This window comes from Lemur catta, chromosome 1 (assembly GCF_020740605.2).
Source record: "Lemur catta isolate mLemCat1 chromosome 1, mLemCat1.pri, whole genome shotgun sequence".
Lineage (NCBI taxonomy): Eukaryota > Metazoa > Chordata > Mammalia > Primates > Lemuridae > Lemur > Lemur catta.
The window spans coordinates 139,837,570-139,854,179 of record NC_059128.1 but is presented as its reverse complement, the minus strand read 5'-3'; the positions used below and the strand labels follow the sequence as shown (position 1 = coordinate 139,854,179).

The 16,610-nt window shown below is 35.5% G+C and overlaps 1 protein-coding gene across 2 annotated transcripts in view; it reads right to left on the bottom strand.

Moving 5' to 3' along the window:
- Positions 1-16,610, bottom strand: part of UPF2 (UPF2 regulator of nonsense mediated mRNA decay) — a 92,127-nt gene that overhangs the window by 20,657 nt on the left and 54,860 nt on the right. The window contains exons 12-18 of one of the 2 annotated variants that reach the window (XM_045535954.1): positions 14,641-14,826; positions 12,885-13,088; positions 11,236-11,511; positions 8,975-9,158; positions 5,790-5,929; positions 1,159-1,263; positions 759-857 (exon numbers count right to left, since the gene is read on the bottom strand). In XM_045535954.1, the coding sequence (XP_045391910.1) occupies positions 759-857; positions 1,159-1,263; positions 5,790-5,929; positions 8,975-9,158; positions 11,236-11,511; positions 12,885-13,088; positions 14,641-14,826 (1,194 nt within the window). Of the gene's footprint in view, positions 1-758; positions 858-1,158; positions 1,264-5,762; positions 5,930-8,974; positions 9,159-11,235; positions 11,512-12,884; positions 13,089-14,640; positions 14,827-16,610 lie in introns of those variants that run through there. The other variant, XM_045535960.1, reaches the window with a different exon arrangement.

The window sequence follows — 16,610 nt, the reverse complement described above, 5'->3', positions numbered from 1 at the left end:
TGTGTGAAGAACAGAAGTAAAGCACTTGAGGTAGGGCCCAATAGTCTTCACAATTTTTAAACTATTGGGTAGATTTGCAATTAATTCTGGTGTGGAAATAAAATAGAAGTACAGCTTTATTTTTTGTTTATTGACCATTTTCCCCCAACTGATTCAAAAATATTATCTTTCTCATATTATTAGATTCCCAGGTTTTGGCTCTATTCTAAGGACAGAAAAAAATAATTACCCCAAATTACTGTGACATTTTAAAAACTGCCAGATGGAGCTTTCTATAAAATACGGTTTATTAATGTTATGAATACATTAAAAAATTAACATATCTTGAAACATTAAATAACTGCTATTTCTCTATTTACATACAAGCTATTCAAATAATACATCGAACGTAAGGATTTACTAAATTAAATTTCCCCTAATGTTTATTTGCTGCACAGTTAGGTTCCTAAACAAGCTGCAAGAAAGAAGTCTTAGAAATAAAGAGATATGACTTAAGAGAGAAAAGGAAGACTTGCATAATGAAATTACTCTGTTCCAAGTCTTATGCTGGCTGCATTTCCCCCCACTCTACCTCAAAGAAATGTGCAAATCAGCATGTGGGATGCAAGAAGTACTGGCAGCTGCAAGTTGTATGCATGAGGAAAAGCTGCTGCAGAAGCAGACATTTAGACAGCAGAGACCCTCACATTAACCAGAATTTAACATACTACAACGTTTTGTATTGAGAAGATTCTTCGGAGTAGAGCAACATTTAATACCTGAAGATTTTCTAGCATCATTTTATCCAGAGCTTGAATGAAGTCCTCGTCTTCTACACAAGGTATGTGCTTAAGTCCGCCACCTTTAATCATTACCTCCTTATTAGAACAGAACAAAAACAACAAAATCAGACTAGGAATTTTAAATGTTTTGTATGGCAAAGCCTTTTTGTATTGATAACTTGTTTGACATAACTCAATGAATAAGTGAGTAAAATATGTAACATTACTAAATGTTAAAATAACTTGTTAATAAAATGGTTAGGAAAACAAACTGAAAATGACTTTCCAAAGAAATATTTTTCAAATAATCAAAAGAAATTAAACTTCAGTGGCTAAAATTCAAATACTATAAAAACGTTGCATAATTTCAAAAAGCAAATTTTTCAGCCCTACGTACAGTATTCTCTTCATCAGTTTCATTCTCCTTGTTGGAATCTGTAAGGTAATCTGTATTCTCCTCCTCTTCTTCCTCTCCCTCATCATCATCATTATCAGAACCCTCCTGAAAGTATTTAACATCAGAAAATTAAAACACTGAAAAGGGTTACCACACTTTACATGCCTTACAAAGACGTTAAAACTTCCATACAATTGTTTATTATTCTCAAGTTTCAGCCCCTTATGTAGTCTGCTTGCAATGGGAGGACAAGGTCAGCTGGCAACAGTTACCACAAACCTGTAGCTGAAAACCCATCTCAGTACCTTCTACTGATCTAATAATAGAGATCTGTGGTAGAAACTCTTCCTTGAATTCCAAAAGGAATGAGTTTCCCGAGCATTTTGTATTTTTCTACTCTGAAACTAATATCAAGAGACTGAATTTCTCATGGTAGTTCTTTAATACAGTGCATTTGGAAAACTCTGCAATGGAAACCAACAAAAAATTCAAATTCAACATCATTACCAGCTAAAAGCAATGGCATAGCATTACATTTTATGATGCACCTTAGTTTTGAAGGTGCTCTCACATGCTTCATTTTGTTTGCGCTATCCAATTCTGAAGATGGAAGGATAAGCTTTATTGTCCCCATTTTAGACACGAAAAAACTGGGGCTCAGAAAAGTTAAGTGACTTGCCCAAGGACACCCTGCTATTAGGCAGAGGAGCTAGCCGTTCTGCTGCTTTAACTGGTGGCTTTCAAGAATTATATCCCCCCAATCCTCCCCGTCAGTCCCTGCCTCTCCTTCCTGCGATCATCTGAAACCCCTTTTCAAATGTAAGATATAGGTTAGAACCCTGATGGATATTTGAAGGGCTTAACGCACACAGTGGAGCTTCACCAAACCCAGCTGCTCCTCGCTGTGCCACGATGACTAAGACATACCCAAAACAAATGATTTAAATTTGTTACATTATCTTCAATATATGTAGTAATTACTAATAATTCCCAAACCAACAGTGTATTACTACTTACTATAGACAGCTGAAAATTTATTTAGAGTTCCTAAAATGTGAACATTTCAAAAAAAGGAACAAAAATAAATTATCTTTTTCTCCAAATGCATTAACTTCTTTTTGAAGTAATTTTATAATTCAAAATTAAATTTGTAATAGAGATCGCTCTTAAATTTGCCCTTGAAAAAATGAATTATTTCTTAACACTCAAAAGACACTTCCTATTTACAAACTAAACTAAGTTCAAATGCATTAACTATCCCAACCTTTAATTTTTATATTACTCAGGCAATGTAAAATGCATTAATTTTTCAAATTAAAATGCTGAACCAGAACTTTGTCCTAATCCCACTGTACACTGATACAATAATAGATGGAATTAGGAAGTGGTCATCAATGGACCACAAAATCTCAGCTGGCTGGATAGCAGGCTAGGGAAAGCACAGCATAAGGCAAACGGCTCGAGTTCAAACAGTGGCTCCGCCACCTACTACTCTGAGATCTCAGGCAAATTATTTAACCTATCCCTGCCTTAGTTTCTCACCTACGTCATGGGTGGTAAGAGAAATGGTATAATATAAACACAGTGCTTAGGACAACAGCCATGAATAATAGATGCTCAGTAAATGACTACTATTGCTATTTTAATAATATTAATCTTGTACTTTCTGTTGATAAATTATACAAATGCTGCAGAAAATTAGTTTTAGCATAAGAACATTTACTTTAAACACTTATCTTTAACTTACACAGCTGATCTTTAGGAGAAAATATTCTGGCAGGTGCTAAGAATAACTTCAAAAAGTCATATAAAGCTTTAAAAAATTGAGCACCAAGATGAAAACAGAACAGTAGCATTTTTTTAAGAGTTGAATTCTAGCCCTTTTCTTTCTAATATTTGTAGAATATCTATTACTCGTATTACTTTATAATCAATGCATCTTGTTTCTTTAATAAATTTCTCATCCTTATGTTTGGAGGGTAGTCACAGGAAACAGTGGTCTTGGGCAGGAGGAGAAGTGAACTTCATTTCTCTTAAAGGAAACCACACCTTTGACTCCTCCCAAACACGTGCATATAGATCACCCCACTGAACATTTTGTTTGCATTTCTACTCAGCAAAACACACTGTATCATGTACAATATTCATTCTCAAAATGGAAAAGTAAGCAATGGTTAAAAATGATACAGCTGTCAAAATTTCAAACCTGAAGTCTGAAAAGAAGAAAATGCATTCAAAGGGAAAATATAGCACAACCCTTCAAATGAGAAATTAATAAAAAAAAATGAGTCCTTTTTAATGTCACATTTACCAAGGATGTTGGATTTATTAGATACTGTTTATCTAATCAGTGCAGTAACAAAATCCAAAGACGACCGTAAGATTAGCCTGAGAATATGAAATGGAAATACTTTCTCATTTCCTTTTATTGTTATATTTAATAAGCCAACTCAAACTGTATTACTGAATGTTTCTATGGCAACCTCATTTTGAAAATAAGCAATACAATGTCCACCTATTATACTGAGAAGAATTACAGAAACAGGCCAGGAGTAGTGCCTATAATCCTAGCACTTGGGGAGGCCAAGGCAGGAGGATCCTTTGAGGTAGGGAATTCAAGACCAGCCTGAGCCAGAGGGAGACCCTGTCTCTACAAAAAAATAGAAAAATTAGCCAGGTGTGGTGGTGTGTGCCTGTAGTCTCAACTACTTGGGAGGCTGAGGCAGGACGATAGCTTGAGGCAAGGAGTCTGAGATTGCAATGAGCTATGATGATCCCACTGCACTCTAGCCAGGGCAACAGAGCAAGACTCTGTCTCAAAAAAAAAAAAAAAGCATTACAGAAACATATTGCACTTCTAAATTTTTTGTTAATTTGTTTATATCTACTTTAAAGGAGTTCTAAGGTTGTAAAGAGAAAGTGGTGGCAACTAACATAAATACTTAAGGGTGCCTTTCCACTGCCTGTAAATACTAGCCAATTATATAACCATACATTATTGTCTTTACTGCCTTTTCATAACCATTCATTTTTAACTAACAGCAAAGCTATTGATTTGATGTAATCAAATCATACTAAATATCCAATAATAGTTACAAACCCTGAGGGCCAAAGGAAATACTGTTTATGGATTTTTACTTCTAACTGTAGAAAAATGTACTTACATGAAGCTACTTGATCCTTTTTCTTTAACTCTAAATGGAGCTTTTAAATACTCCAGTTTACAAATCTATCTTATGAATGCTATCAATTAACATTCCTTTAAACATTAAACAACCTATATTCTCTAAACATTTACATTCCATTTACTCAAATACATCAAAATTTTAAAATTGAAGTTCAATTTCCCTAAAACATTTAAGTATTGATTACAAATTTAAACTTTAAAATATTTAATTAAAATCATAATTCCAGGGAAAAAGTGCTAATTTCATGGTTTAAATTTTATTTTCATTAGTATTCTATTTCTCCTCATTCATCCTAATTTTTTACAAACTTTCTTTTGTTTCTTCTATACCTGTAGTAACCCATTTTCTAATCTACCTCCAGATTATGAAGCAAATCAAAGATACCCTTTCATTTTGACAGAGCCCCTACCCTCCCTTTTTATTTTAGAGATGGGATCTTGCTATGTTGTCCAGGCTGGACTCAAACTGCTGGGCTCAAGTGATCCTCCCTCCTCAGTCTCCCATGTAGCTAGGACCACAGGCACGCACCACGACACCCAGCTTGATGGAACTTTTAAACTTAAGCAGGTTTGGAAGAAAACACTAAAGGATTAAAGCTATTAGTTTGAACCATATGCAAATGACATTTTGGTAAGTCAAAAATGGTGTTAAGAGCAACTTCATATGATTTAGCCTAATAGGGTCATAGAAACACAAAGGGCTGGTCAATTGTTACGGTACACAATGAATTTCAGATTTCAAATACCATTAGATCTGGGAAAAATAAAGCAAGTTCGTTAATATCTAGCCAGTAATTTTGTTTTTAAGACTGTAAAACCCGTAGGTTAAAAAGTCCATGTTTAACAGTGAGATTAAGATATACAGGATATCGGCCAGGCGCTGTGGCTCACGCCTATAATCCTAGCACTCTGGGAAGCCGAAGCAGGTGGATTGCTCGAGTTCAGGAGTTCGAGACCAGCCTCAGCAAGAGTGAGACCCCGTCTCTACTAAAAATAGAAAAGAAATTATCTGGCCAACTAAAATATATATATAGAAAAAAATTAGCTGGGCATGGTGGCGTATGCCTGTAGTCCCAGCTACTCGGGAGGCTGACGCAGTAGGATCGCTTAAGCTCAGGAGTTTGAGGTTGCTGTGAGCCAGGCTGATGCCACGGCACTCACTCTGGCCCGGGCAACACAGCGAGACTCTGTCTCAAAAAAAAGATATACAGGATATCAAACAATTTTTCTTCATATTGCTTATATTAAATAAAAATACTATGATCAGTATTTTGCTTTCTTTAAAAATCCTTAATTAAGAGATTTTATAACAGAAATATACTACTAGTTACATTTACTGTAATAAAATTGAGGAGGAGTTCTTATGTATTAAAAAAAACTTGGTTCACATAATCAAAATATTCTTATACAAATGTACCTATCTGCTATAAATAAAAGTCATCACCTCTTCTTCTGGCTCATTTACTTCACTTTCATTTCCAGATTGTTCTTCTGTCTCAGCTCCCCCTTCTTCTTCTTCTTCATCCTCTTCAAGATTTTCTCCTTCTGTCATAGAATCTTTTGAATCTTTGTCATTTACTAGGCCTTGAAATGAGAAAATGAAAAAAATACATTAAAAAAAGATAAAGGCTAGTTTTCTACATTATACCACTTCATTTAAAAGTATGTATTAAGTAAACTAATTCAGCAGCCATTTCTCCTCAGAACAATGGTAAACAGAAGAACAGAATTGAAAACTCTTGTGAGAAACATTTTTAAAAGTAAATGTGTAGGCCTACATTTCAAGAAGGGAGTACTGACGCATTTCTTAACCACTACCGAAAAGAGAAAAAAAGTGTGTGTGTGCGTGTGTGTACTTTTTCTTCTTTTCTTAGAGCTTCAAATTTTTGGATTATCCTATTTATCTCAGTCTCAGATGAACAAAAGTACAACCTCAGCCACACTCCTGACCAAATGATATTTTAAGAATCTCTAAAGACTCAAAGACATAAAATCATGTCACTTTAATGGAGAAATCACATTTGGCTATCAATTTGAGTATCTACAAATTAGGACTGAGGAAAGGGGGCAAAAAGACATAGAAGCTTTGTCATCATAGAGAATATTTTTTTCCCTTCAATAACAGCATTCTCCTCCTAAGGAAACTCCCTGGCTTGAATCTGCTTTCACTTCCTGTGTCCACCTCACATTTCACTCCCTAGTCATTCTTACTGTGTGAATTCCAGTCTACCCTCTCTACTTTCAAGATGTGCATAACACGGCCTCACGAGGTCTATATCCCACTGCTCTCTCCTAAGCCTTCACCTAGTTGGGTCAGACTCTTCCTGTCACAGAGCACGCTGCCTTGGGACCCTGCTCCTTCAGTACCCTTTTCAACAGAGAATACCCATCAGTAAGTATTTTCAAATCCCATCCATTCTTCAAGTGCAGTTAAAGTTTTACTTCCTTCATAAACTATCAATGAGCACTTCAATCTATTACTTTTTCTCCTGCATTTATTACAGTGTCTTAAGTCTAAGCAACTGATTAAGAACTGACAAAAATACAGATACATGGAATCATTAAAGCAGGTATGTTCAAGTTTGGGGGGAAAAAAACAGAAGATGAATGAAGGCCAGAGAGATTCATTTTAAAAGGAAAATAAGAACTGAGAAAAAAAAGTTGGTGTCTCAGATTGAGATTCTGTTAACCTGTATATTTTCTGCTTATCACTTAATAGTTTTTGTAGATAAAAATAACAGATTTTATTCAGTTATTTATTCATTTACATAAACTTTAAAAAGCAAAACATTAGACTGTTGACTTGTCAAAGGCAAAAAATATGAAGTCAGGACTGTATAAACCTAAGCATTCTCAGTGAAAGTATCACAGTGGTGATAAACTCAGGAAGCATGAAACTGCATTATACTTTTGTTATGGTGTAATAGGGATAACCAAATGGATAACCATACGGATAACCAAATACCAAATGCAGACAGTAAAATTTAAAATATTAAAATGTTAGAAGTGTACTTAGGAACCAAAATAAAATGCTGCTCTCTTTTAATCTGAGCTGTTTGGTGCCCTGGTTTTCCTGCTCATAACAGAGATGGTAACAACGGTAATATCTTCTTTCAGATTATTTTAATTTATATTTCTCTGCTTACTAGAGATGATAAACATTTTCCCCATAGTCAGAAAGAGCATGGTCTTTGAATTGTCTTGAACCTAGTTAACCTAAGGTATTAATTTGGGCTTTATCTAACTTACTTGTCAAATGTGAGTAACATCGCCTCTATCATTCTGACAAACAGCACTCAATGAGAACACCAGCTCTTCCCTGCCTTCCCTTATTTAATTATGTCATGCTCATTTATCTACTGGGGTGTTTTCATTTACTATCAATTTGCCTGTGCTCTTTATGTAAGTGATAATAACCCAGCACGGAAACTATTTTCTTTTAATTTTAGTTATTTCCTGTCGCATGAACGTTTTAAACACCTGAATCTGTCTGCTTACATGTGCTTTCTTCTATCATTTTAAAATTCAGGAACATGAACACTTCTCCAAATATCTGATGAACAACCAGCTCTATTTTTAAGCTTTGAAAAATAACTCTTTAATCTCTCGGTAGTTTGATGATATCAGATGTGGCTCTATTTTAATTTTCCCCGAAATGTTAATCTATTGTCAGCCTATTTTTAAGAGTCCTCGTTCATCATACACCAAATCACTTCAAGAATGTTATTTATATATAGTGGTATAAAACTGCAAACAACCTTAGAGTCAAAGAACAGGATTAAATAAATTACGGCACATTCAAACAAAGGAATACTGCCAATTAATACACCAACAAAAGATTTAAAAGCATATTTAATGTCAGAAAAAAATTTCACAACATATTAAGTGGAACCAATCCAGTTATAAAACTGCAAACACACATGAAAAAATTTAAAAGGCTAGAATATATATCAAAATATTAAGACATGATTATCTTTCTGCACCGATATAGGTGATTTTGTTTTCTTGTTATTTTTCAAAATTACTGTCCAGAATGTTATTTTTAAAAATATTAAAAACAATTTTTGGGCCGGGTGCGGTGGCTCAAGCTTGTGATCCTAGCACTCTGGGAGGCCGAGGCAGGTGAATCAGCAGTTCAAGACCAGCCTGAGCAAGAGCGAGACCCCGTCTCTACTAAAAATAGAAACATGGACAGCTAAAAATATATATATAGAAAAAATTAGCCGGGCATGGTGGCACATGCCTGTAGTCCCAGCTACTCGGAAGGCTGAGGCAGAAGGATCGCTTAAGCCCAGGAGTTTGAGGTTGCTGTGAGCTAGGCTGATGCCACGGCACTCTAGCCCGGGCAACAGAGTGAGATTTTGTCTCAAAAAAAAAAAAAAAGAGAGAGGCTGACAGGACTGTGTTTTTCCATCACCCAGACTTGCTTCAAGTCCTGAGTGACTTTTCCTCCAAGTGGAGATTACTTAATGAAATCTAGTATCCCACACAGGTCTTACCTAACACTTTCATGTAACTCAACATCGCAAACACAAAGTATACAATGTAAACTCTGACTGATAACATTATAAAGCAAATTCTAGAAACAATCTGCCAAACATCACCTTCTCTCTGTGATTAACTGCTTACCTAGTTTTATTAAGAATTCTCGTTCCAAGTCTTGCACCTGCCTGACGGATTCTTCCAGAGAATTACAGAGTTTCATCTTTGGTCTTAGCAGTTCTAGTGTATCACTGATCATGTAATCTATATCAATAGGAAATGGATGGTCTTTTGTCCAAACCTCCAAACTTTTCTTCCACCAAACATAACGCTGATAACAAATGAAAAATAAATTTAGCTATAAGAAATCAGTAACAAAAACATTTTAAAATAATAAACTTTATTGTGATGTTACCTAATTATAATAACTAAACTAAAAGGTGGTACAAGATACCATTTCTATTAAGGGTCAACACCAACAATTCTAACCCAATTATTTCCCTCTATGCAGTTTTTGAGCTATTTGGTAGCTTTATTAATTACCTTTTTATTGTAACTATCACGGCTTTTTCAAAGGCAAGGAAAAATTAAAAATAAAATACCAAATAAATTTTCAAGTACTCTGAAACAAGGCAGAAACCCATACACTCACAGCCCAAATGGGGTTTATGTATTTAATTTTACAAAAATAACCAGATTCAAAGCCAAAGTTTTGATAAACTTTTAATATTTTCTCTGAGCTACCTGCTTTGATTTTTTTAAGAGCCAATTAAGGTATCTGAAGATATGATTTTTGAAATATATAAATATTACCAACCATCCACAAGCATTTAGTAAACATCTACTGTGTATATGGCACTGTGTGGACACTGTCCTTCTCTATTCCTGGCCTGGTTCCCTCCATTTATTAATACTTTGTACTTGGTCTAATTCCTAAATTTATATTAACTGAAAGCACAACCCAATTTACTAGTGTATGAGGAACAGACATTCCTCTGGGAGCTTTCTCAACAATATCCCCAGGTGATATGCACATTCAAGTTTAGAAGCACTGCTCCAGGCTACCCTTTCCACCTGGCCTTCCAGTACTTAACTGTACACTCCAGGATCAAGGCAGCACACACTGACCTCATCTCCTAGGCCCGTCTCCCATTCCCTAGGCAGATCTCTGCTATGCATTTCTGTCTGTTAATCAACTTGGAAAATATTTTTGTCTCTTTCGGCTCCTGGATATTTCTGAGTGGCTCTTTTCTCTCAGCCTGGGATATCAGAGTGAATCCAAATAAGGATTCTCTTCTGAAAGAAATTCTGCTTTAGATGTTGTTATAGCTGCCATTTTGCAGCAAAACTGTGGTTTTTTTTAATACAGTCTCCAACTTAAGATTGTCCTTACATACAACAAGGAATCTGACCCTCTAATATGCAAACCCTTTTCCCCATTTTTTGCTCATCAATTCAGAAAATAAGTGAACAGTAAGTTGCCCTCTATTGTGAAGGTTTGGTAAGAGAAAGTTAACAAACTATAATTCCCCCTAAGAATATTTATCCCCACTTAACACTAGCCAATATGTGGATGTATTTTTGATAACTCAAATTATAATATTAAATTTATTTTCTTCATTAATGGGTAAATGAAAATCCTAACAACTGTGACTATACAGAATCAAATGGTACTACTGGTACTTTATTCATTAACATCTGAAGCACATGATAGCAAGCTGTTCACCCTCATCAACTTACAGCATTGTATTTTACGGGAAATAGTAATTGGACTCCAACTAATTAACCTACAAGTTAACTTTTAGAATACAAACTTTATAGAAGTTATAGGGTTGCCTCTGCATCTGTATCTGAATTTAATCTATACTATACCTGTTCTAAATCGCAAGTTTACATAATTAACCAAAATTAAGATATGGAAAGCACAACCCAAGAGTTTACAAATAAATGAATATTTCTTTCTGTGTTAAAAATAACATTTTCCCCCAAAGTAATAGGTTTTCTCTCCCACTCCCCCTGACAAAAAAATTAGAACTTTTAGAAACAAGAGTTTTGGACATAAACCAGAATACAGATGACTGAGAAGAACGTTATCCAATGTATAAAAATCATAAGTAACTTAATAAATACCATAATTTATAAATTACTGCACCAAATTCATAAGCTTTACCAAAATAATTCCCAAAATTAATGATCAACTATCAATCATGAAAGTTAAAAGCAATGAAAATGTTTATATAATAGAATCCATTATATATTTTTAAATCTCTAAAAGCATCCTCACATGAAGAATAAATACAATGTAATCATGAACATGCATGTGGTATATAGTCTTTCTTCTCTAATATTTTTATAACACATGTACTGTATTACGTGATGCCCAACGGCGTATTTGAGCTTATGTATACCTGAAAATATACAAGGAAGCAGTCAAGTTTTCGTTTACTGGAACCTCTGTCAAAGTACTGGCCGCAGGTATCCAAAATAGTGCATACTAGCCTAATTCTGAAAAGATGCTCTGGAGGATCCAGTGAACTTGGAGAACCATCAGGGTTAACACCAAATGAAGTGAAAGAATAAAGAGTTCTGAAAATAACAGCCGATTCCACCATTCGGTAATTATAAAGTTCTCCTAAGAACTTGGCACTGCTGATACGCCTCTGATTAAATTTAGGTTGATTAACCTAAAAAAAAAACACAACAACAAAACAGATTTTCAATGAAGAGTAGTAAATGTATTTGAAAACAGGTTAAATTCCCCTCTGTAATTTAATAATATCAATTACTGAAGGAACACTGAACAGAGAAACAACACATGATTTCTTTCTTCCTTTTCTAATAAGGTGGTCACTGCTGGGTATCCTTTACCTCTCTAGGAAATGGCTATTTTTAAAATGCTTGAATAAAAAGAACATGTTAGGGTGGGCACGGTGATCACTCCTGTAATCCTGGCACTCTGGGAGGCCGAGGCAGGTGGATTGCTCAAGGTCAGGAGTTCGAGACCAGCCTGAGCAAGAGCGAGACCCTGTTTCTACTAAAAAATAGAAACAAATGATCTGGACACCTAAAAATATATAGAAAAAATTAGCCAGGCATGGTGGTGCATGCCTGTAGTCCCAGCTACTCGGGAGGCTGAGGCAGGAAGATCACTTGAGCCCAGGAATTTGAGGTTGCTGTAAGCTAGGCTGACGCCACGGCACTCACTCTAGCCAAGGCAACAAAGTGACAGTCTGTCTCAAAAACAAACAAACAAACAAACAAAAAAATGTCATTCTCCCCATCAGTCCCCCAAAATATATTTTGTCTGTAATTAGTGAATTAAGGAAACATAAGCCTGGATTTTATAGGAAGAGGGAAGTGCTTACAGGAAATTCTTATAAAATGATTATCAACTTTTTTCTATGTAGTAAGTTTATAGATTCTTATAACTTGAATCTTGAGACTCTGAGATAATAAAAATTAAAACAGTCTTCCCAACTAAGCTTAACAAGGCTTGAGAAAAAGAGGCAAAAAATACTCCAGGCTGGGGTGCCATGGCTCACACCTCTAATCCCAGCACTCTGGGAGGCCACGGCAGGAGGGTCACTTGAGGTTAGAAGTTCAAGACCAACCTGGGCAACACAGGGAGACCCCACCTCTACAAAAAATTTAAAAATTAGCCAGGCATGGTGGTGTGCACCTGTAGTCCCAGGTACTTGGGAGACTGATATGGGAAAATCACTTGAGCCCAGGAGTTCAAGGCTGCAGTGAGCTATGATCATGCCACTGCACTCCAGTCTGGGTGACACAGCAAGACTTTGTCTCTTTAAAAACAAACAAACAAACAACAACAACAACAAAAGAACCAAAAAACACCAGTACTAGCCTGAGAGAAAACTTGGAAATGTGATACACCAGGGCTTGTTAACAAATCACTAACTTCAATGAAGTAGTAGTAAATTACATTATATGAGGAAAAGGCAGTTTTTACATTATTATTTTTCAACAATAGGATTTAAAGGTTGTTTAAATTCTCCACAAACTCCAATTTGTTGACTTTAAAGAAAGTCTTTGTTACCTCCATTCCTAATCGAATATCTTCTAAAACTCCATCCACAACATGAATCCCAACATCCTCTTGGTAGAGCACTAGTCCTGCTAAGAGGTTGGCTACACAATGAATACTATTATATTTCACATTCCATATGTTTATCATACAACAAATAACATAGTCTTTCACTTCTTGGTCCTGCCAGGGCAACTTTCGCATCTGTCTCAAAACCTAAACAAAGAGAATTCTGTTTAAATTATTAAGATAAGCACATAATAGTCTGACCAAATAATACAGAAATTTTATTATGATAGAGAACTTTTGAAATTGAAAATACTTTAGAGATCACCTATTAGCCTCTTCACTTCAGAAATAGAAAAAAATGAGAATTTCTAATTATGGCAAAATTTATTCTTATTTTTCCTAAATCTTTCTATAATACTCCTAAATTTCCTAGAGTTTCTCGGTCTTCAGTCTAACTAACAGTATACAGTCATATACTCAGGTCACTGAAAGAAATACCCAAGGTTTAGCAAAAATAACATGTTCTCTTTTGTGCATCACTTGATGCAAATAATATATTTTTTTAAATTATCAATTTCCAACAAATAAATAAACCCAGTTGGTTAAAAGATCACTTAAGGTGGAAGACACTACATCAAGACTGACGTTGCATGACAATCCCAGTTCCCTTGTGTGTGAAATGGGGGATACTGACAGCACTTACGCGTCACAGCTTACTTTGTAAGGATTAGACAAGTGAAAACATGTGAAGTACATAGGAAAGTGTCCGGCACACTGTAAATGCCCCAAAAAAGTTACCTATCACTATGTCAAAACCTCTCCCAGTAAGAAAATGAGCGGAGTTCTACCTATAATCAAAGTCTTTCCATTTTTATTCTGGAATAAAATGGACACTATTGCAGAATGCAGATACTCATCCCTACTCTCTATTCACAACCCATCTTTCAAACACCAAACGTGTTCTTCTGCCAGCTTCACTGGAAATGTCAACGCCTTCTCCACCATTGAGGCTTCTATTCTTTACAAACGTCTAGCCAACTCTAACACTGTTTTAAACAACTACTGCCTCTGACTTGGGAAGCTGGTTTCAATTTCAAAGCTATACTATCTTTATCTATCATCTTCTATACTAAAAAGAAAAAAGTTCTACACTGTATTATATGTCAACTTGTAGAATTCACCAAGAAATGTTTTTTTTTTTTTTGTTCAACACATCTTACTTAAAAGTGAATATTTTAACAGAGTAAACACAATAATTAAGATATTAGGTCAGTGATTTTTAACCTTTTCTGGAAATTGACTCTGATTGAGAATCTAAAGAAAGCTATACACCCTCTCCAGAAAAATACAAATAGTCACTGAGATTCAGAATGATGAAATTTCAGAGGTATCACGGGCCTCTTCAAGTTTACTGAATGTTAAGATCCCCTGTACTGATGTAAAATATTTAAGGGCAAATGCATTATAGAATATTAGAGATAAAGTAACACATATTTATATATATATCAAGTATATAATTAAAATTAAATTTAGTAGAGTCACTATTTCAACGAGAATGAGAAGTTACCATAAAAGGGTTTTGTTTACCTACGTCCCAAATATTATAAACCATCATATGAATGCTTTCTTAAGATGACTTGTACAGAATCAATCATAATGGAACTTGGGATCTACCTCCACCTCTCCTAGACTTTATATAAGATTAGCACTATTACAAATCTCAAGTTGACTATTATTGTATGATTTCATTAAGATTTACCTTCTCGGTGGTAACCTTAGAGAGATCCTTGTACAGAAGTTTCCGGACATATTCCTGGAGAGGAGGTCGTTTCTTTTTCACAGTTTTTTCAGCTGGAGGTGGATTGCAGTAGTAATATGCATTCTCTACCATAGTAACATATCTTGCATCAAGATGCATTGCTTGCTTTTTTCTCATCATTTGCTCCTAAAATAAAAAGTCCAAATTAATCAAAACACATTAATTCTAAGATTTCTTTATTCCTAACTAAACTTCTATTCCCAGTGATTTAAAATTTCAAGATAAAGGGCTGGAAAAGGACAAAAATAACCACTAGGTATATCTAAGAGAATGTAAGCACAGTAAATGCTATACCGTTACTCACTTTTATAATGTATTAGTCCATGACTACTCAGCCTTAGGCCTCATCCAATAAAATAATCAGAGAACTTAGCTACTAATGCAAATGTAACTTTATAACTCTGGCAAACTATATAAACTCTAAGGAAAGCAGGGTTCAAACATGAGTGACTGGAATTAAGGACTAAGAATATAAATAAAGATGTGACTCTGGCCATGGCTGTTCCAAATACAATTGAGAATAAATTTGTTCTCAAGTCCTACGTCATGCAGTCTTGTACCAGACGAATCTGACATGTTTCTACAGACAAGAAAACTAAAAGCCCCCAAGGTCTTACTGCTTGTTTAGGGTTGCTTGGCATCAGCTCCAAGGAGGTAACTAGAAAGCACATATCTATTCAATCGTCAACTACTTCAGCGTCTCTCAACCTCAGCACTGTTGATACTTTAGATCAAATAGTATTTTTGTTGTGGGGGACTGTTCTGTGCATTGCGGGATGTTCTGCAGCCAGCCTGGCCTCCACCCACTAGGTGCTAGCTGAGAACCACTGGCTAGTTGAAGATGTTCAAATAGCACTCCTAATTCTTAAAGCAGTATCATACTAAGCATTAAGATTATTGAATTTATTTAGTCATTCAAGAAATATTTATTTGGCATTTACTAGTCCTAACTAAGCACTATGCCAGGTGCTGGAAACTCAACAGTGAACAAGACAGACATGATTCCTACCTTCATGGAGCTTAATAGTCTGGTGTAGGAAAACAGAAAATAAGCAGGCCAACAAATAAACTAATTAATAGTCTTTCCAATAATTGTAATCAGTAGTATGAAGTAAAATAACAAGGTACTAAGATGAGGAGTAACAGGAAACCTACTTTAGAGTCGGGTGGGTTAGGGAAGGCCTCTCTGAGAACGTGACACTTAAGCTAGGATCAGAAGGATGACAAAGGGCTAAAGAACCTCAGGAAGAGCACTCACAGGAGAGGGAGCAGCAAAAACAGAGGCCTGATGACAAGAGAATGAGATATGTCACAGGCCCTAACAGAGGCCAGTGTGGGGCCAGCACGGAGTGGCATAAGAGGGAGGGGTAGGTAATACAGATGCTGCACACCATAGAAGTAAGAATGCTGGGTTCTAACCGTGCAGAAGGAAACCACTGACTAGCATCAATCAGGTGTTGTGGACTGGGGTGTGGGGTGGTGGCAGATTTCAAATTTTGAAAAGATCACTATGTATGTAAGCTCAAGGAGGGCAGGGGCTGTATTTTCACTGTTGTATACCTAGCACCTAAAACAGATCCTGACAGGCATGCAATTAATATTTAACAACACATGAATAAATGAATTAATTGCTAAAAACACAATAAATCTTTCCCGTGGACTGCTTTTCTACACATGTGAAACCATCATATACTGGGGAAAAGTTTTGCTATTTGTAAGTTCAACTGTGGGTATATCAAGTTTCCTAATTGTTTCTCTTGTCTCCTAGTACTTCGAAAGAGTATTGATTGTAGCCAAGCTCCCATATTGACACATCTCTATACAACAATTTGTGAATGTTTATTAAATGCTGAATCTTCCAAACAGATAAGAAAAACACTTTCATGTGTAATAGGGCTAGAGATATAATG